At 46.2% G+C, this 21,145-nt stretch overlaps 2 protein-coding genes and 1 long non-coding RNA gene across 12 annotated transcripts in view; 1 reads left to right on the top strand and 2 right to left on the bottom strand.

Annotated features, from left to right (window-relative positions):
* Nucleotides 1-15,756, bottom strand: part of LOC132353753 (uncharacterized) — a 57,651-nt gene extending 41,895 nt beyond the window's left edge. The window contains exons 1-2 of the long non-coding RNA XR_009499084.1: nucleotides 15,635-15,756; nucleotides 6,364-6,401 (exon numbers count right to left, since the gene is read on the bottom strand). This is a non-coding gene — a long non-coding RNA (uncharacterized LOC132353753). The remainder of the gene's footprint in view (nucleotides 1-6,363; nucleotides 6,402-15,634) is intronic.
* On the bottom strand, nucleotides 12,193-12,472 carry LOC132353745 (ATP synthase membrane subunit K, mitochondrial-like). Its single transcript, XM_059905148.1, has one exon. It carries the CDS (start codon nucleotides 12,470-12,472, stop codon nucleotides 12,263-12,265), a length of 210 nt encoding a protein of 69 aa, XP_059761131.1. The 3' UTR covers nucleotides 12,193-12,262.
* A 730-nt stretch (nucleotides 15,757-16,486) lies between the features above and the next one.
* CNOT1 (CCR4-NOT transcription complex subunit 1) overlaps nucleotides 16,487-21,145 on the top strand; it is a 98,224-nt gene continuing 93,565 nt past the window's right edge. For 9 of the 10 annotated variants that reach the window (XM_059905226.1, XM_059905223.1, XM_059905227.1 and 6 more), the window contains exon 1: nucleotides 16,490-16,603. The gene's annotated coding sequence lies outside the window, so the exon portion shown is untranslated. Of the gene's footprint in view, nucleotides 16,604-21,145 lie in introns of all 10 variants that reach the window. The other variant, XM_059905229.1, reaches the window with a different exon arrangement.

The following is a 21,145-nucleotide window of genomic DNA, read 5'->3' as shown; positions in this document are numbered from 1 at the left end:
TCACCCTTGGCCTCAGGGAACAAAGCCCAGTGATTGTGGAGGAAAGAGTCTACTCACAGAGTGTGAGCAGGGACCAAAGGCTTGGAGATAGGGAAAGCTGATGCCTGAGAGGCTGGAGCATTATGTTTAAGATGGAGGGTGACAGGAACTTCCCTGGCGGTCCAGTGGTTGAGACTCCACGCTTCCAATGCAGGGGGCGCAGGTTCGATCCCTAGTCAGGGAACTAAGCATGTCGCGTGGTGTGGCCAAAAGATAAAAACAAAAAACAAAACAAAAAAAAGAGGGAGAATGGGGCTGGTGAGCCGTGCAGGGCCTGACAACTGAAAGTCTCATAAGCCCCATTAGGATTAAGGGTGACAGGAAGCTCTGAAGAGTGTGAAGCCCTGGACTGCCTGGATCACACCAGCTCTGCCATGTTAAAGAGAAAGGGAGAATGGACCAGAGAGGGTAAGAGGGGAGCTCAGGGAGACCAGCAAAATGTGCAAATGAGTATATGATCTCTTCTCACCCTTTGGCTGGGGCAGGGGAGCCTGTCTGTGATTCTTTCCCACCTTGACCCCCACCTTGGGCCCCACTTCCTCTCTATTCAGGTGGCTTCTGACAACTGCCAAGCACTGCTGAATTTCTTTGAAAAGCTCCCCACTTTTGCCAGCCATGACTTATGTGTCTTTGGAGAAAGGTATGAGAGTATATATGTGTCCCCCCACCCCGAGTGCACAAATTGTCAAGGGTCCATTTTCCATCAACTTCAAGGTAAGTCTCAGGTCCTTGGCTGCTAAACAGGAGTAAAAAGCCAGCACTGCCCAGTAATCTTTATCCTGTCCTTCACTCTTCAAATATTCTTTGAGCACCCAGCCTAGCACAGACTGGAATACAGTGGTGACCAAGACAGTCTCTGCCTTCTAGGTGGGGGAAAAGTAGGCAATAAGTGTACACACACACATAAACAAGGTCATTTCAGAGAATGCTAAGCGCTATGAAGGACTGCTTTAGACATCATAGCTGGGAAACCTTCCTGAGAAGGAGACAAGTGAGCTGAATGACAAGAAGAAGGCACGAGAAGAGCCTCAAGAAAAGTGGTCCAGGCAGAGAGAAAAATAAGTGCAAGGCTGAGGCAGAATCACCCAGGTGGAAAGAAGGCCTCTGTGGCTGGAGCCGAGTGAGCAGGGGCACACGGTGGAGCGCCACTGGACAGACGAACAGGATCTTGGGGCCTTGTAAGCCATGGTAAGGATGCTCTAGGAAGCCACTGGAGGGGTTTTAGCAGGAGGATGGATTGCGGGGGTCGGGGGAGAGTAGAAGGAAGGAAACCAGTAGGGCCTGTTCCGGTGGTCCAGGCAGAGATGACGGTGACACAGGGACTAGAATGAGAGCACTGGAGGTGGAGATCAATAGAAAGATTCGGGATATAGCTGGAACCAGAGATCAACCTCTGACCTTGATCTCTATCCCCTCTGGCCTGTTTCCCCATGTGTACATAAGGCTAATCTGAGACATCAGCTGCTCTGAGATGCTGAGTATGGTTCTGTGTTAATCCTGCATGAGGCAGTATAGCCAAGACACTAACAGTGTAGACCTGGAAATGGCACTAACCTGGGTTTGAACCCTGGCTCTGCCACTGATTGGCTGTGTGGCCTTGAGCAAGCTCTTTAGCCTCTCTGTGTCTCAGTGTGCTCATCTGTAAAATGGGAATGCACAAAAAAAAAAGAAAGAAAAAGAAATGAATTCCCTGGTGGTCCAGTGGTTAGGACTCTGCCCTTTCACTGTCAAGGGCGCGGGTTCAATCCCTGGTCGGGGAACTAAAATCCTCGCAAGCCACGCAGTGCGACCCCCCCCCCCAAAAAAGGGGATGCACACAATAGTACCTGCTTCACAGGATTAGGGTGAATAAAGGAGACAATGAATATACAGGGCTCAGAGCAGGGCCTAGCACTCAAGCTTAGCCATTATCACTGTTACCATCAGGAGGGGCTTCTCAGCACTTATTTGTGTCTTCTGGTATCAGGGCTTTGGAATGGGAAAGGAAATGAGCAACTACCAGCTGGGTGATGATCCTCTGATAGAGTATGGTTACTACCATGGCCTCATTGGCAATGAGTAAGTCCTGTTTCCTTCTAGTCCTTGGCATGTCTACTTTTTTTTTTTTTTTTTTTTTTTTAATAGCTACTTTATTTATTTATTTATTTTTGGCTGTGTTGGGTCTTCGTTTCGTGCGAGGGCTTTCTCTAGTTGCGGCAAGCGGGGGCCACTCTTCATTGCGGTGCGGGGGCCGCTCTTCATCGCGGTGCGCGGGCCTTTCACTATCGCGGCCCCTCCCGTTGCGGGGCACAGGCTCCAGACGCGCAGGCTCAGCAGTTGTGGCTCACGGACCCAGTTGCTCCGCGGCATGTGGGATCCTCCCAGACCAGGGCTCGAACCCGTGTCCCCTGCACTAGCAGGCAGACTCTCAACCACTGCGCCACCAGGGAAGCCCGGCATGTCTACTTTTGAGGCAGCTGGCTCTCTATCATCCTTAGGCCAGAGGCAGATGATGCCACCAGGCAGGCCAGTTTAGATTGATCAGAGGTAATTAATATGACAGGAAATGGAGTAACTGCCCTGGGAGTGGAGGTGAGCCCAGGTGGCCACACCCTCACTGCCTGATTCCAGGTCTCAGTCCACAGCCTCTGGACTTCCCTCAACACCTACTACTGCTCTGCTTTTATACCACAGAGGACAACTGCTTCAATGGGGTGAGTCACCCCTCTCCTCGGTGAGGGTTGGAAAGAGGGCACCTCTCTCCTCCTCAGCTGGTGGGAGAGCAAAGGAAAAGAGCTCAGAACCCCAGTGCACAGAGCTGTTCTTACACACACACACACACACACACACACACACACACACACACACAGAGCATACCCCCCAGTCAGTTTACAGCAACCCTGTGAGGCAGGCAGATTAGTGGGACTCACACGGGGATTTAAAAATTCTTATTTCTAGAGGTTGGGGAAATTTCTGAAGATGGTCAAAAGGTACAAACTTCCAGTTATAAGATAAATAAGGGCACGTCCCTGGTGGCGCAGTGGTTAAGAATCCGCATGCCATTGCAGGGGACATGGGTTCAAGCCCTGGTCCGGGAAGATCCCACATGCCACAGAGCAACTAAGCCTGTGCAACACAACTACTGAGCCTGCACTCTAGAGCACGCGAGCCACAACTACTGAGCCCTCGTGCCACAACTGCTGAAGCCTGCACGCCTAGAGCCTGTGCTCTGCAACAAGAGAAGCTAACGCAATGAGGAGCACACACACCGCAAGGAAGAGTAGCCCCTGCTCGCAGTAACTAGAGAAAGCCTGTGCGCAGCAACGAAGACCCAAGGCAGCCAAAAATAAAATAAATAAATTTATATATATAAAAAAAAAGATAAATAAGTCCTGGGGATGTAATGTACAGCATGGTGACTATAATTAATAATAGTGTTCTGTATATTTGAAAGTTGCTAGGAGAGTAGATCTTAAAAATTCTCATCACAAGAAGAAAAACTGTAACTATGTGAGGTAATGGATATTAACTAAACTTATTGTGGTAATCATTTTGCAATATATACATATGTCAAATCATTATGGTGTATACCTTAAACTAATACAATGTTGTGTCAATTATATCTCAATAAAACTAGAAAAAAATGTAAATACATAAAAAATAAAATGTAAAACATTTTTTTTCTTGTTTCTCATTGCTTTTAAATTGCAAATACAATATGCTGTCCTCATTTAAAAATTCAGGCAATATTTCCTCCTTATTTTACAGGACAACAAACTACCCCAACGCCTTCCAAACAGTAAGGGGCAGACTGTGGACTAGAATTCAGGTTTTTTGTGTCCAAGGACAGGGTTTCTCCCCTGGGCTGTGTGGTCTCCCCATAGGGCCTCCAACGCTGCCCCCTACCCTGCCCTAATCCAGAAGAAACCTACAAAGGCCTTGGCAAAAGACTTAGCAGATAGGCCCTGATCCACATCAGAGATAACATTTTCTCTGACACAGGAGATAGGACTGTCCACAGTTCCTCCCCCCAGTATTTGCTGTCACACCACTCCTGTCTCTTCCTCCCAAGAGGGTGTGCATATCTGAATGCAAATGATGCAAATCTGAGTGCAAACTTCAGCACTCTATGATTTTTTTTTAAACCAAATACACAGCAGGAGGTCTCAAGGGGAATGACAACTCTGAGGGGATGACCTTCCCAGAGCAGTGTTTCTGCCTCTGCTCCCGGGGCTGGTGCCGGGCCCTCAAGGTTCTGATTGGCCATTGCCAGAACCCAAAATGGCAAATGCCTCACGTTTTCCTTTGACCCTTGACAAAGGGTTATGGTACACAGGGAGCAATCACGGCTCACCGAATTTTGATTTTCAAATTAGGTTACTGGGCAATCCAACTCCAGATTTCTGCCAAGGGTTTGCCTGCCACGCAGCCCTGCAAAGCTCCTGCCGTACATGCCCACGTGGAGATAGTGGAATACCACCAGGAGCAGGCATGGGTGAGAAAAGAGGGCCACAGAGCCTTCGGCCCTATTTAACGGGGTCAAAACTTAAAAAAAAAAAACTTAAAAAAAACTTACAAAAAAAAAAACTGTGAATCCTGGCCTCTAGAGCATAATCCAGCCCACTGACTTGGTGGCACTGGTTTACAATTGGTAGCTCTCTCCCACGAGGAGGGTAGCAGCAGTGCCCTCAGCTCCCTGTGCTATGGCATGGATGTGTCCCCCCGGGTCAGCTCCAAGACTGCCTCCCGACCCAAGAGGCCAGAGGGCACAGGCTCAGTCCCTCATGCTTTGCTGGCCGTTTTCACCATGTTAGGTGTCCCAGTCAACAGACCCTGTGCCTGAAAGAGTAGCAAATTGTGTTTTTACCCTCAACCCTGGAAAGTCCTTGGACTGATTCCTCTCTGCAGGTCCTGGAAGCTTATGGTATGATTCAGGGCATTGCCCTCAACATCTGCAACCTCTACTCACCCTGCTGAGGGGCACATGGCTACCAGGGGCCTTACGCTGCTGACACGAGCAACCTCTTCTGAAGATACCAGGTCAACGTGGCCACCCCAGTAACTGGTTGGTGATGTGGGATGGGAGACGGTGAGTGCTGTGCCCTGTAGTCTGGAGATAATTATTAGAGGTAATGCTTCTCTCCACCTTTGAAACTAGTCCAATCCACCATCATCTCTTGCCTGGACTATTACATCCTTCTAATTTGAAGATTCCTGCTGCGCCCCACCCCTTTGCTCTCCTGTACTCTTCTTCTTGCAGTAACCTTTTAAAACTAAGGTCAGCTCACATCCTCAGCTCAAAATCTTCTATGGCTTCTCTTCTTACTAGGATGAAAGCCAAAGTCCTCACCTAGCATGGCTGGCAGGGCCCCACAATTCTGGCTCCTCTTTGACCTCTTTTTCTGCTACTCCTCCTCTCCCACTGCTCAGCCTCAGCTACAGACTCACCAACCTTCAGCCTCAGGGACTTTGTACTTTGTGGTCTCCTGCCTGGAACCCTCTGCCACCAGATGTCTGTGTGGTTTCCTCCCTCACTTCTTTCGGGTCTCTGCTCAGATCCTGTATCAGAGAGGTCTCCCCAAACAAAAAGAGCTGCCCACCTCCCCAGCCTTTCCACCTCTGTCACTCCAGCACCTTATTCTGCTCCATTTCTTTTCATAGCACTTAGACTGCTTAACATTATTTCCTTAGTATTATTGTTTATCACAACCCCCTGTTTAAATGCAAGATCAATGACTGCAGGAACTTTGCTTTTTTGCTGCTATATTCCCAACACCTGGCACATAGCAGGCACTTAAAAACTATTTGTTGGGGGGACCTCCCTGGTGGCACAGTGGTTAAGAATCCGCCTGCCAATTCAGGGGACACGAGTTCAATCCTTGCAACTAACCCCGTGTGCCACAACTACTGAGCCTGCGCTCTACAGCCTGTGAGCCACGACTACTGAAGCCTGCGCGCCTAGAGCCCGTGCTCTGCAACAAGAGAAGCCACCACAATAAGAAGCCTGTGCACTGCAACAAAGAGTAGTCCCCGCTCGCCACAACTACAGAAAGCCCGTGTGTACAAACGAAGACCAATGCAATAAAAAATAATACACAAATAAATAAATTTGATTCTTTAAAAAACAAAACAAAACAATTTGTTGGGGACTTCCCTGGTGGTGCAGTGGATAAAACTCCACGTTCTCAATGCAGGGGACCTGGGTTCGATCCCTGGTCAGGGAACTAGATCCCACATGCATGCTGCAGCTAAGAGTTCGCATGCCACAACTAAGGAGCCTGCCTGCTGCAAGTAAGACCTGGTGCAACCAAATAAATAGATAAATATTTTTTAAAAAAAGCTTACCTAGGGCAGCCTTGGACTGTGGACAGCATGGTCTGAGCCTGAAAGAGATCAGAATGTGGGGTGCTCAGGATGGTGGGAATGGGGGGACAGGCAGCACTTCCCCAGGGTCCCCTGACCAGGACAGGTGTGTCCTTGGAATCCTTACTTCCTGGGACTATCATGTGGTGATGGTGAGAGAGGAAGACGTGCAGAGTGGCCTGGCTGCCCTCCTCTCTCTAGCCTGCCTTCTCCAGATAACTCTCCCTGACGACTCCCATTTGGAGTACAGGGTGGACCAGGGGCTGCTGCAGAAGTCAGAACAGTTCCAGACAGAAAGGGCTTTGAGATCATCTAGGCCAACTCTTCTGTTTTACAGAAGAGGATTCTAGAGAGAGAGAAGGACTTAGTCTGCATGGGAAGGGGATGAGCAGAATTACAGAAGGGGCTCAGGGCTGTAGAGCATGGGACGAGCTTGTGGGATCCCCAAATAGCATCTCTATGAGGTTCACCAAGTATTGGGGGACTGGCATGGAAAATGGGATGGTGGGAGGGAATATTTGAGGCTTTCAACCCCATAACCCCTTCCATACTCTCTGCCTCCAGCCTCCTGACGGCCCCATCCCTGGGGTGCCTGAATGTATCCAGGCCGTACCACATACCTGTAGCTGAGCCACACCCTCAACTCCCTCCCTGACTGGCAACTGTGCAGGTAAGCCCGAGGAGATCTAGCAGCCACTGGTAGAGGCACGAGAGCGTGGATATGATCTCCCAAGATTGGCAGGCCTTCTTGGGGAGAGGTAGGGCAGAGATAGCTGACACTAAGACGTAGGGTAGGGCAGGCTGTTGGTTCACTACTAGGATCCCAGCACCTGTAATAGTGCCTGGAACGTGTGGTGCTCCAAGGACAACGGACAACCCTGCCTGAAAAAGTTTCAGCGTTACATACCCTACCGGACTCTTATCGCCATGTTGCGATGGGTACGAAATTCCTGAGCCCACCTGGGCTACGAGACCTGTTCCTCTCTCGTCCCAAATAAGGAAAGGCATCTGCCCTGTCCCACTCCCACTCTAAAGAAGGAAGGCATATGTGCCTCGACCAATCAGAAAACAAAAATTTCACCTCGGACCATTTCTTTGTTTTAGGGCTATAAAAACTGACTAATAGCACATGTTCGGGGTTGGCTCTCTCAGACTACTAGGAAGTTGGCCTGCTGTTCTGGCAGCGACCATTCCCTCTAATAAATTCTAACCTCTTTACATTCTGCTTTGTGTCTGGAAATTCTTTTCCAACCCACGTTCGGACCACGACAGAACACAGTAAACACTGAAATATTTGTTGAAAGAAGAAATGGATGAGGGAGAGGCACCTGTTGCAATTGGAAGAAGATGGGATGGAGGTGGGGGTCCTAGAGCCCAGGCACAGGGTGTGGGAAAGAATCGTTATCCTGGGAGAGTGGATAGGCCCATATCTACGGGCAAGCTTTTGCTGATTAAGAGGCAAGGTTGAAAACGGGCTCCAGGAATCCCAGTTCCCAGTTTCCCGGAGTAGACGTGGGCTGTCTGGACATCCTCAGCTGCTTCTGCCTGCAGCGCCCAGGTTTGCCCTCAGTACCAGAGGCAGTACATGGACATGGTCCCTTTCCCCTGGGAGCTGCTGCAGAATGACCTCTGAGCCCTTGTCCATAAAGGGGACATTGACCTGGCTCGCAACTTCGTGGGTGGGGAGAGGTCTGTGGAGGCCCTGAAGCAGCCAGTGAGGACGTGATGCCCCAGGGGAAGGGTGGACTCTGGGGCGGCCTGGGTGGGGGTGGGATGGCTGCAGCCCTTTCTTCTTCTAGAAGTCAACAGCCAGAGGAAGAGTCACTTCCCAGGCAGCTCTAAGTGGGCGTTGTTGCTGGATACCTTCTGCCTTGGAGAAGAACCCTCAGGAGAAGGAGGACTGAAGAAGATCAAAGCCCAAGTATTTCAAAAACAAAGAAGAAGACCTTGGCCCTCCAGCTGTCTAAAACTGAACTCCAGGGAGGAGAGATCACAGGGAGGAGAGATAACTTCTTTCCAAAAGAACTTTATTAGCATTTAAATGTGCCCCAATCCCTCTATCTTAAAAACAACAAACCCTCCTTTGCCCTCCAGCTACAGCTTTCCTCTGCAGCCGGATCCCATCTGGCTTAAGCCCCCTCTTAGCCACAGAAAAGGCTCTCTCCGAGGTCACCCAGCCCAAGGCCTTGTCACCCTCCTCCCTGCTTGACTGCTCAAAAACACTGAGTCCCTCAGTCCTCTGGCTTCTGTGATTTCACTCAGTCTCCAGCAGTCCTCAGGCCTCCTGGGTTGGGCTGTTTCCCAGCATGCTGGAGACTCTTCCCTCCTCAACCAGGAGCCTGAGCACAGCTCTTCTGGGGGGGGCCCCCGGGCCTCTGCTCTCTGAAGGCTCCCCCAGGGCAACCAAGCCGGCTTGTCAATGCCTCCATCAGCAGTTCTGGCTCTCAGTGGCCCAGAGCTTTAGCCCACAGCGTGATTGTGTGAAACACTTTCACCTTCAAATTGAACTCACTGTCTCTGCCTCCACACCTGCTCCTCCAGTCTCCCTGCATCAAGCGGCGGAGTTGAGGTGGGAGGAAGGAGGTACCCAAGGGCAGACAATCCTTCACTTTTTCTCCCTCACCTTTCACACTCCATCAGTTGCCAAAGCCCGACACTTTGACCTCCCTCATCTCTCGTGACCCCACTTCGCTCCATTCCCTTGGACTCCTGAGGTAGCCTCCTGGCTAGTCTCCCAGCAACTTCTCTGGCTAGACACCAGTCCTTTCTTCATGCCCCAGCCAGTGTGACCTTCAAACAGTGCAAATATTAGCATGTCAGCTGTTCCATCCAACCCTTCAAAGGCTCCCAGAGCCCTTAGGATAAAGGGCTGAGCACAGAGGCTTAAATCGTCCTCTGGCTGCCTCTGTAGGCTCCAACCTTCCTGGTCTTTTAATTCTTCAGAGATGCCAGTATCATCTCTGTGAGGCTTAGCTCTTTGCTGGAATGTACTCCCTATCAGCCACTCTGTTTAGAGAACTCCTACTCCCTTTCACATCCTTAGAGAGTCCTTGAATCCCCGGACTGGGTTGCAGGCTCCCCAAAACTCCCTATGTTCCCCATTTGTTAACATTTATCACATTTGTGACTCTTTGACAGTTGGCTTCTCTGCTAGTCTGAGCAGATGATAATGAGCTACATCAACCTGCACAGACACCTGAAGTGCCTATTCTGCTCTGAGCTATGTTCCAGGACACAGCTGTTGTTTAATCAATGACTATCTGTTGAAGAAATGAGGGTTCTGCCCTGGTGGTGGAGGGGTGTGTGTGATGTATTGGGAGGTAAGGCCTTTGGGCGGTGATTAGGTCATCAGGGTGGAACCCTCATGAATGAGATTAATGCTTTTATAAAAGGGACGCCAGAGAACTCCCTTACCTCTTCTACCATGTGAGGTTACAGCAAGATGTACATCTATGAACAAGGAAGTGGGCTCTCCCCAGACACTGAATCTGCTGGTGCCTTTATCTTGGGCTTCCCAGCCTCCAGAACTGTGAGGAATAAATTTCTGTTTTTATAAGCCACTGGGTCTATAGTATTTTGTTATAGCAGCTTGAATGACATTATTCAAAATGCTTTCTTTTTTACTTGAACCTGGAGTTTGTCCTTTCTTTCACCATCTGTGACTACTCTAAAACCACAGGGCTACAATGACAAATATGGGCCTATCCTCATCCTCAGGTCGGTGAATAAGGCTAATTAGGCTCAGATTTTTGGGGGTTGAAATGGGCCTCCGTAGAGATTCCCCAATATTTTATTCCAAAGATGTTTGCCCATTATTTTTCCTACGGATTCTGAATTTTGGAAGATTTTTGCCTACCAAATATGATGAGCTAATTAATGATAGCTGCTGTAGCTTCTGGGGGGGTTAGTGTGGGGAAGGACAAATATTTGATTTTCTTATGCTTTTTGAAGTATTGAAAGCTGTTCAGAGGCCCCCAATATATCTGAATTCAGGGATTCTTGGTCATGAAAAGTCCTTTTCAGGCCAGTGTGGGTGGCTGGTAAGCTTACTTTTTGGGGTTCAGGGAGGGGGTACTGTTTCAAGCTACATATCCTGGAAGAATTCCAGCAAAAGTATTTCTCCTGGATCAGCTTCCAGCATTTAGATTATTGACCTATTCATTCCATAGGTAACATACAGGCTTGAATTGTTCACTAATGATTACCTGGTCTGTCTTTTGCTCCTCCAAAGAGTGACTGTAAACATCTGAAAGACAGAGACCTCTTTTTTTCAGACTTCCAAGACTCTATACTGTATTTGGAAGAGATTAAATGTCTGATGGACTTAATAACCTAGAGAAGGAAGTATGGAATGGTCAAGAGGAATTTGGAAGGAGAGTTCGCTGGTTGGTCTAGTGGTTAGGATTCTGGGTTTTCACTGCTGAGGCCCTGGTTCAATCCCTGGTTGGGGAACTAAAGTCCTGCAAGCTGGGAGGTGCGGCCCTCCACCCTAAAAAAAGAGGAATTTGGAAGACAATGCTCAACTTATTGCCCCCTCCCACCTTCAGTTCAGGATATCTTGTAAGTTTACCTCTCTAAGATGACAGTAGAGACGGGTGCTAGGTAAACGATGTTAAGTGTAACTTGGGGGCTGAGAGGCTGAGACAGTGCCCAGAGAAGTCTGTAGTACTAAACGAGAACTATCCGCCAAGGCAGGGGCCCAGATGGGCGGAGGATGACGAGTTCAGACTAATGGTCCAGGTTTCAGGCAATCATCTCAAATATCAGGTCTGTAATCAGGGAGGACACAGAAAGTTACAGCAGAGTCATACAGACTCTGTCCAGCTCAGAAGAATTCCATCAATAATCCTAAGGTCCACGAATCTGTCTAAAGCCCAGGTAGGATTCTCAGACCTGCTCTAACTTGTTTGCAAGCATCCACTCAGTGTTAAACTAACCATGAACCAGAGGAGATGCTTTGTGGCTTTTCCTTTTTCCTCTTAGCTTCTTCCCTGTTCTCTCATGAAAAGAGACAGATAAATAACCTTAAAAAAAAAGTCAGGAGTTTCCGACACAGTCTTGGGACAAAATCCCCTATTAAAGAGAGAATCTAGGGACTTCCCTGGTGGCACGGTGGGTAAGAATCCACCTGCCAATGCAGGGGACACAGGTTCGATCCTTGGTCCGGAAAGATCCCACATGCCGTGGAGCAACTAAGCCCATGCACCACAACTACTAAGCCTGTGCTCTAGAGCCCGTGAGCCACAATTACTGAGCCCACATGCCACAACTACTGAAGCCCACGCACCTAGAGCCTGTGTTCGGCAACAAGAGAAGCCACCGCAATGAGAAGCCTGTGCACCACAACGAAGAGTAGCCCCCCTCGCCGCAACTAGAGCGAGCCCGCACGCAGCAACGAGGACCCAACGCAGCCAAAAATAAATAAAATTTAAAAAAAAAGAGAGAGAATCTAAAAATTCAAATGTAAACTCAACTGGAAAACACTAAACTCACGGCAGTATTTTCAGAATCTGTCTCACTCATTTATAACACCCTATCAGACGATGCATCACATTTTTTGGCTTGGAAAATATCTGATCACTACTGGACCACTGAACATGACAGCTGGGAGATCACCTAGGCACGGGGGTTTCCAAACAAAGTCTTAGAGGATGGTGGCTGGGAATGTAAGCCCTGAAGTCAGAGAGCTTGGGTTGCATGGCTTGCTTTGCCATTGACTAGGTATGTGACCTTGGGCAAGTGATTCACCTCTCTAAGCTTCAGTTTTTGTTTTTTTTTCCAGGTTCATAATTTATTGTACAAATTGAGTATCACATGATGAGTTGACATTAGCTTCTTCAGGCATGGGAACTTAACAGATGAGGTACAGCTGAGAATCCGTTTATGTTGCTTTCACAGCTGGAGTTTTTTTAGACCTTAACTTAAAGTATAAAACTATCAAAGCAATACCTCCGTATGTGGCCAGTACACAATTCATTCTCCCTGTGAGAGTGTAAGAGTTGAAATATTTTTTGATACCAGTGAAAAAAAGAGCATCACTGGGCATCAGTTTGGTACTTTGGTACTGGGCATCAGTTTCTGGACCTGCCATGATTTCAATCTTCCAAAACGCACAGACCCCACTGCAGGTGTCCTTCAACTGATGAAGCTGATCCTCTCTAAGCTTCAGTTTTATGATCTGTAAAATGGGGTCCCTACCCAACAGGGTCTTGAGGTGTGGATAAGATAAAGCATATAAAGTTTTACTTTTAGAGTATATTAGTTGATTAATAAACCTATGTGCACATAAGAATTCCAGGACCACACAGTAAGTCTTTGGCTTCCTAGGAGTCCACAGAACACACTTTGGGAGCCAAATCCAATATCCTCAGAATAGTAAAGAGGGAAAAAGAAGTGCAGGGAGGGGAAACGACTTTCCCAGGGTTACACAGAAAGTTAGGGGCACAGCCTGGTTCTGGGCCTGGGTTTCTGAATTCCGCAATGGGCTTTTTGCAATGTGCCTCCCTGGTCATCCTCCCATCAGGGTAGAGCCACCAAAGTCATACCAAAGCCTGGGTGCCCAGGGAGCCAGAAGGTTTGGAGCTTAGGCATTGCTGATGGTATGGAAGGAGATCAGAATTTAGATTTAGGCTGTCAGTGAGTTGCTTTGGATAAGACAGTCAAAACTACTGCAAATTGGGAATTCCCTGGTGGTCCAGTGGTTAGGACTCCATGCTTCCACTGCAGGGGGAATGGGTTCGATCAGGGAACTAAGATCCCGAATGCTATGCAACGCAGCCAAAACACAACAAAACAAAACAAAACTACTGTAAATTGAAGTTACTGACTCTCTGATAAATGGGGCTGAAAAACAAGAACACTGAATAAAAAGGCCTTGTATCTCTTCTTCATTCAAGCACCAAACATTTTATAACACAGTTTGCACAGATCTCAAAGTCTCAAAGTTCTTTGTCTTCTAGGTATTTTTGCCTCCACCCCAAGCCAATTCAATAAGGCTTTTGTTTCCTAGCACTTACATTTCCCTCTCCAGGCTATTCTGGGAAACAATTAAAAGAGTTTGTATAGTTCTTCCAGAGCATGGGAAGCACAATTAATTGGGGGTGAAGGATTGGAAGAAGGCTGAGGAAAGAGGCCAGGTGAGTAATTAACAGCTGGTAAAAATATCCTGTTTCTAAATATGTTTGAACCTCAGAACACATAATTGCTGAGTTACAAGGTGATGCAGTGAATCCTTTGTGAAGGTCTCTAGTAAACTAGTTTGTCTGGGCAGGTTCCAAATATGTCTTTCAGTAAAGTGAAAAAAGTACACTAAGTGATCTCCATTAACCCTTCCAATTTGTAAACATTCTATGAGTCTCTCTCTTTTCTAGCAGGGATAGAAGCCACCTAGAATTCTTGACAACACACAGTTGAAGGACTCTGATCTCCAGGCCATTTATTGTGTGAATCCTGCAGGTACTAGGCTAAGTCCCCAAGGCGCGTCAAATCCTAGCAGTGGTGTTGGTGTAGTTGGGGGTGAGGATGGGGGGTGGGAGGGTGGCACTGGCAGTGGGCAGAAGGGTCTCCCAGAGCAGCCTCAGTATAAAGACAGGCGGAAGTGGGGAAAGGCAACACAGCTTTATTTCATTCAACTGACTTTACTTTAGGAGATCTATGTCTGAGACCTGAATTAATCGTAGAATTACAGAATTGATCTTAGATAGTTGACCTCTATGGGTGTCATTATCTGTCTCCTTTTAAAAAATTTTTATTTTAAATTATACAAATAAAACATGACTACGTCCTCTTTGCAAAAAGTTCAAATAATATAGTAATACACAAAACAAAAAGCAAAAGCTCCCTTTACCCTTCCTCATTCCACTCCCCTCCCTGGGGATAACCACTGGTGTCAGTTTGGGGAAAGGATGTATCTTTTCAAATCTTTTTATGCATTTATTTATATGTAAATACAAATACAGTTATTTTCTCCTACACAAATGGTAACATACTGATTATACCATCAGTTTTTTTGTTTTGTTTTTTCTTTTTCTGCACTTAACTTTTAAATTTAACAATAAATCTTTGAATTATTCCATATCAGTACCTATAGACTACCTCACGGTTTTTAAAAACTCTGTAGTATTCCATTGTATGACAGTACCATACACTTATTTATCCTCTTCCCTATTGTGTCCAATCTTTTGGGACTCCATTAACAATGCATCAGTGAATATCTTTATATATTCATCTCTGTACAAATCTGCAATATTCACCTGTGGAATAAATTCCTAGACACTGGGTCAATGGGTCTGTGCATTTTCAGTTTTGATAAATTTGGCCAAAATTCTGCTATCCACAGAGGTTTTAGCAATTTTATACAGCAACAAGGTATAGAAGGGACTTATTCCTCATCCTTGGTCTGTTTAGGGGGCCTTCTATCACTAATATTACAATGTTTTAAGTCCATTTCTCCATTTCCTGATTTTTCAACATTTATTTGCTCACATGTCTACCATGTGCCAGGCACTGTGCTAGGTGCTGGGATACAGCTATGAACAGGACTGAAGCAACTCTTGCCCTTGCTGTATGTGGGGTCCCTGGGTATCCTACAGTTGTTTGAAATCACCACTCAGTAAATGTTTGCTGAAAGAGTTAGCGTCCAACCAAGGAATGGGCAGGTGTCAAAAAGTATTTCTAGGACGTTAGTGAAATAAGCCAGTCACAAAAAGACAAATTCTTCATGATTCCACCTATATGAGGTATGTAAAGTAGTCAAACTCTTAGAAAATAGAAGGGTGGTTGCCAAGGATTGGAAGGAGGAGATGGGGAGTTGTTTGATGGGCATACAGTTTCAGTTTTGCAAGATAAAAAAGTTCTAGAGATCAGTTGCACAATAATATGCATATAGTTTTAACACTACTATGCGGTACACTTAAAAACAGCTAAGATGGTAATTTTTATGCTATGTGTTTTTACCATAATTTTTTTTTTTAAGTATTTTTAGGCACAAAAGATAGTATGAAAGAGATGGCTAGGAGACAAGCAACCCAGCATAGCCTCAGGACGGGGTGATGAGGATACAGTTTTTTCAAAATTTAAAAGAGCCACCAGTCAACACTTCCTTCCACTCCTCCCACACTCAGCTAGGAACACGTGACCACAAAATCTTTAAAAAAATATGTTTCTCTATTCTTTCTCCCGAGAGCTAAGGGCATAAGTATTCTTTCTGATACCACTTCCAGGGACTAAGCCAAAAAGAGACTGAGCTTCCTACCTCTCTGTAAGGAGTCCCTTCTTCAACAGGCAGAAATAGATGGGAAAGTTCTCTTGACGAAAGTGAGGCGGGATAGGACCAAACGGGAACCTGGGGGACTACGTTCTCCAGCACGCATTACTCCTCCTAGGGCGCAGTCAGTGACGGAAGAACTCGCACTACTTTTGCGACAGGAACGGGGAGGGGGAACTACATATCCCAGGATGCAAAGCGCCACCACTCTAGTTACAGGCTGGCTTGCTTTCTCGTAGCTGGTGTTCCCCGCCAAATAGACAAGGCGGGCGGGGGTGGGGGGTGGGGAAATGTTTAAGATTGGGAAGCCCGGTGGTCTACCAGACTTGACAATTCGAAAGGGGAAGGAGAGTATTGGAAGGCTGTTTTTCCCTGTCACTCAGAGTAGTGCCCGCACAAGGTGGCGAGGATCTAAGGGCCCTCTCCTTTATTTATTGTTTCTCAGAGGCAATGCCAGACCCCCATTGGTCGACGACCTCGAGGGCAGGTGGGAAGCCGTAAAACCCCAAATCGAAGTTATCTGCGTCTCCCCATTGGCCCTCGCCTCGAGCGCAGGCGCAAGGGCTCCTACTCCCGTCCCTGGGGACTGGCGAGCGGCAATTGGCCAAAGCCCGCGAAGTAGGAGTCTGGATTGGTAGTTGCTAGCAGGAGCCTGGTTTCTTCCTTGACTTCTGCAAGTGATAGTGTGTGATTGGTTTAAATCCGCGGGCACCCGTCGGTGACTGGGCAGGAGCCACGGGGGGGGTACGATCATTGGCTGGTGCTGGGGCCCTCCTTCCTCGGGCGGGCAGCGAATGATGAAATGGGAACGGGGAGGGGAAAGGCCGCGACGTGAGCGCGCGACCTCCGGCGCCATTTTGTAGAGAAACAAGCGGAGTTAACCGAAGAGGGGTCGAGGAGAGCCGGAGTCGGGGACCCAGGAGTTTCCTGTGTCCAGTGCCGCCGGAGCCGCCTAAGGTGAGGTGGGCTGGGGTCGGGTGCTGGGGCCGGCGGGCGGTGTCAGCTACGGAAAGCGGGTGCCGGTGCGGGAAGGAACGGGGGTGGTCCTGGGGCCACTGGGAGCGTTTCCCGGCGCTCCGCTGTGTGAGGGGCAGTCGGGACGGGGAAGTGGAGAGGCGAGAGCGGGAGGACTCTCTCCCTTCGGCTGTAGAGTCTTCGGGCTCTGAAGAGGCCGAGGCGAAGGCTCCACAAAGCGGAGGGCAGAGCGCGGGATGAGACCCGGGATGGCCCCCGGCCCGGGCCTGGAGGCTCTGAGGGCGGCGGTGGGGGCGGCTGGGCCTCGGTTCGCGCGGACTGCACCCTTCTCAGGCCCCACGAGCTCCTCAACTGCCGGATGGGTGCAGCGGGCATCGGCCCCGGAGGCCTAGCTCCGGGGGCGAGGGGCCCGTGTTTGGAGTACAGGCTCCCAGTTCCTCTGGGCGGACCTGGAACTGCCAGTCCCCTCCCCCGCCCCCAGCACGTTGTCAAACCCCGGGTGTTTCGGGTGTCCGCCGGTGGGAGGGGCGGGCGGGAGAGAGCACTTCCTCATTACTTCTTGCCACAGGTTTTGTTCCACTCGCGCGCCCGGGCGCTCACTCCGTCTCCAAAGTCGGCCCCCACCCACCGGGTCCCGTGTCTGTGCTGTAGTGGCGGTTCCGCTAATCCGTGGGAAGTGCCCGCTTCCTAGCCGAGCACTTGTAGGCCTCAGCGCTGGTGAGAGAGAGACTTACTACAGGTCTTACTAGAGGGTTCCGTAAGGCCAAACGCACAGGTGTTCTTTTTCAGTACCACCCCCTCTGCAGATTTCACCCCACCGGGCTCCCACAGAGGAGTACCCTCACTAGGATGAAGCTTTAATGCTTAATATCTGTGGGTTTGGAAATGTTGTGTTTAAAGTAAACTTCGAGCAGAAACCTTGCCCTTTGAAGTCATTCAAACGTTACAGTTTTTAGGACTCTAATAAAAAGTACTTTTTTCCTGAAAGTGAGTAATAGCACTTAGTCTTCCTCTTTATTTCTCTAAAATTCGATTGCCTTGGGGAGTTTATTTGACCAGTTAATAATTGAGTGTAGTTGATTACCTTTTGCGAAAAAAATTCTGAACATTTGCCTCATGACAGTCCGTTTGATAGGAGTAGGGATACACGGATGAAAAAATGGTTGGACACGTACAAAATCAGGAAATAGGTCAAACAGATTAAGAACAAACTTGTTTGTGTAGAAGTATTTGGGTTTAATGTGCTCAGGTTGACATTCCTACCCATCCAAAGATTGGCAGTGTAGTATTTTAGCTATTAATAAAATATATGGTATCAGTTTAAATAATCCTGTTGTAGGACACTGCAGATTGTTATCTTGTCTGAGGAGAAAATGAGCTGATGATACATGAAGTTTTAGACATCTAGTTGTGCTTTGACTGAAAAGGTCCCATGATGATAAAACTTGTTTAGAGAGTTGGTCCCTTTTCAACAAGTGGGGGCCCAAGTCCTTCCGTGGAAACTTAAGTCTAGAATCAAGGCACCAAGATTTGACCATCAATAACAAAGTATTACCCTTTCTTGCCTAAGATCCTAATCTTAGAAGTTTTAAGGCAGCCTTTTGTGGCATTATGGTGGAACAGAACTGAAATGCTTTTGGTTCATAACTCACTCGAATGGATCTCTGGCTTAGCTTCTTTCTTTATGGTCTCTTAAATTTCTGCTGGGGTTTTACATCCCAGTCTCTTTAATACGGATCTTGTCAGGCTAAGTACTGTGATGTCCTCCTAACTTTGGGTTAAGTCATTAAAAAAAAAAAAGCAAAAACAATTGTGAGGACAGAAGAAGAAATGCTTCCTATTTCTTGACAACATGTTTAAAGACTAATCTCAAATTATCCTTGCTTTTTCCAAGTATGTTTTTGGTTAGATTCTGATCTAGTTATGAAAAGCTTTCTTTTTAGCCAATTTAAATTTATGAACTTGAGTCTTTATTTCATTCTACCATGTAACAGATCTTTGGTACTCAATACCTTGGAAGAGAATTTATCACAATAATTTTAATTGAATGCTCAGATATATCAAGACACTTATTTTTCATGAGAAGTTTATGATTCTTGAATTAACAAAAACAGTACCTGCTATGAACTTGGTATATTCTTTTGTAAAAGAACAAAGCTAACTTTCAAGTCAGTTCATATTATTAGTTGAAGCATTTCTTAACCAGCCGTCTGATCAAACTGAACTTCCTGCTGGGAAGTTTCAAAATGGCACCCTACTGAGTCTTATTTTAAGACCTTATATAAAGAAAGATCCAGCAGTTCCTTTTCTGTTTGCTCACAATTTTTAAGAAGCATGTTTCAAAACTAAAATGGGCTCAAAACCTTTTGCACCCTATATGTACACAGTAGTTAATTTTTACGTACTTTTCATTCATACATTTGCAAGAATGTAGCAAAGCAAATAAAGCAAATTATTCGCTGGAAAGCATTGTTTGAGAAGTCACTAATTAGAGGTGTAGACTTAATCTGAAATCCTGTGTTGAGATTGGAAGGAAATGCAGCCTTTGGGAGTGTGGAGCGTAGGTTTAAGAAATGCATGTCTGGGGGAAAGAAATGCATTTCTGTCTTTAATGCTGGAAGGCTCAGGATACACCTCTAGGCTAAATTAAAATGTTGAATGAGATGTTAAACTGTCTGCAGGAGAGGTGTTGGTTTTATTGTTGTGCTTTTTGGGTTTTTTTGTTTTTTGGACTAATTATATGAAATGTAACATGGAATGAAAGCATATTGTGAAAGACACTATTTTATTGCTCTTAAACTTCATATTAAGAGCTCAGCATTTTCCCTTTCAGATAATTAGTTTGAAAGTTTGTCACCTTGGATTTAGAGTTCTTAGTTTTGAAATGCAATGTTACTTTTAAATTTTTTGGTAGACTCATTATAAGAATAGTTACTCCTTTGTTTCAGACCCTGTCGTTTCTGCAATAGCTTTCTAACTAATCTCCAGTATCTTTTCCCCATCATTTGTTTATTGCATTTCTTTATTACATAAGTAATATGTGAATATATTCTAATTGTAAATGATTCTGGGAATACAGTTAGTTCTTTACATTAATGCCAAATTGTCTACTAAATCATTGGTTTGAAACTAGGCATCCTATATGCCAAAGTTTTTCAAGTACCTTGGCCTGGAGCTTATTGTGTAAGTATTGATCCCTCCATACTTATAGCAGCATATTACAACTTAGGCTTTAGTTAAAAGACGGTTGCACAGTGGTTCCCAAATACATTTTTGCCCCTTTTATCTGGAATGTCATCGTCTGTATCTACCAAAACATTATCCATCATTCTAGTTCATACTCAGATGTACTGTCTATAATGTTTTCCCTGACTTCCCTAAGCAAAATTGATTTCTTACATTCCTCTTGGGTAGTTTCACTTACCTTTACCGTGTATTGCCTTATAAGTTGTCTCATTTTATAGTAGGTAAGAAGTCTCCCATCCTCCAAACATATACATACAGTTGCCCTGAATTGTAATTGAATAATACTTCATTTGTTACACTTGGGTAGATTTATAGAACATGGCGCTTTTGGAAAACAGTACACCCTGGTTTTCTTTTGAGGACACAGACTGTTTTTCTTGGAGCTATGTACTTATAATTCTGTTGACATCTTTTAGAAGGTTAAACTTTGAAATCTAGTCATACAGAATTATGGTATCACCTGTAGGAAATTGAAGCCCAGGAAAGTGAGGTGACTTCCTTAGTTTAATGTTAGACCAGGTTTTCCTACTCCAGCCTAATGGTGATTCTGTCTTTCCGTACTGCTGAAGTTCAGTACAAGGAAAAGTTCTATGAATCTGATCATTCATCAAAAAGGTGAGAATAATCTATGATCAGCCACTTATTTTTGGAGGACAAGACACAAGATTTGAGTTTTTCATCTCTTCAGTGTGAAAATATAAAACTCTAGTCTGACAAAAAGATAGTCTTTTGCAATTATTGGGAATGGTCGTTACTTAACCTCAGTATAATAAACTTGCATTTCCATTGAGGCCTTCAAAGGATGGAGCGACTTAAGTTTTAAAGTGTTCTTCAGCACTGTAAATTGAATTGTGACAGATAATTTGAGTAAGTTTTCTTCTGGTGTAGTTACAGTTTTAAGATAAAGTAGCTCTAAGAAGGGTACTCTGTTATTTTTTAGTCATTTTAAATACATAGTGCATAGTTTTATAATTTTACACATGCTACTGGGAAGATGCTTCTGAATATTCAGTTGATTTCAGATCAAGAACTTGGTTCTTTTCTGATTTTGGATTAAGCATGCTTTTTGGGCTCTTTTCACTTTTTCAGTTTTTAAAAATGAATGGTTGTTTGCTGATACAATTGTTTAAACTATGCTGATGTACAGATTGTAGTAATTCTTCCAAAATTGTGAAGTGACTTCCCTGGCAATCCAGTGGTTAAGACTCTGCGCTTCCACTTCAGGGGTTGCAGTTCGATCCCTGGTTGGGGAACTAAGATCCCACATGCTGAGTGGCC

Source organism: Balaenoptera ricei, chromosome 19 (genome assembly GCF_028023285.1).
Source record: "Balaenoptera ricei isolate mBalRic1 chromosome 19, mBalRic1.hap2, whole genome shotgun sequence".
Classification (NCBI taxonomy): Eukaryota; Metazoa; Chordata; class Mammalia; order Artiodactyla; family Balaenopteridae; genus Balaenoptera; species Balaenoptera ricei.
Note: the sequence above shows the minus strand (reverse complement) of the source record. Positions and strands in the feature narration are given on the sequence as shown.

Excerpts from the sequence above, each read along its gene's own strand:
- LOC132353745 (XM_059905148.1), bottom strand. The coding sequence starts at position 12,472 with ATGGCAGGTCCAGAAACTGATGCCCAGTACCAAAGTACCAAACTGATG.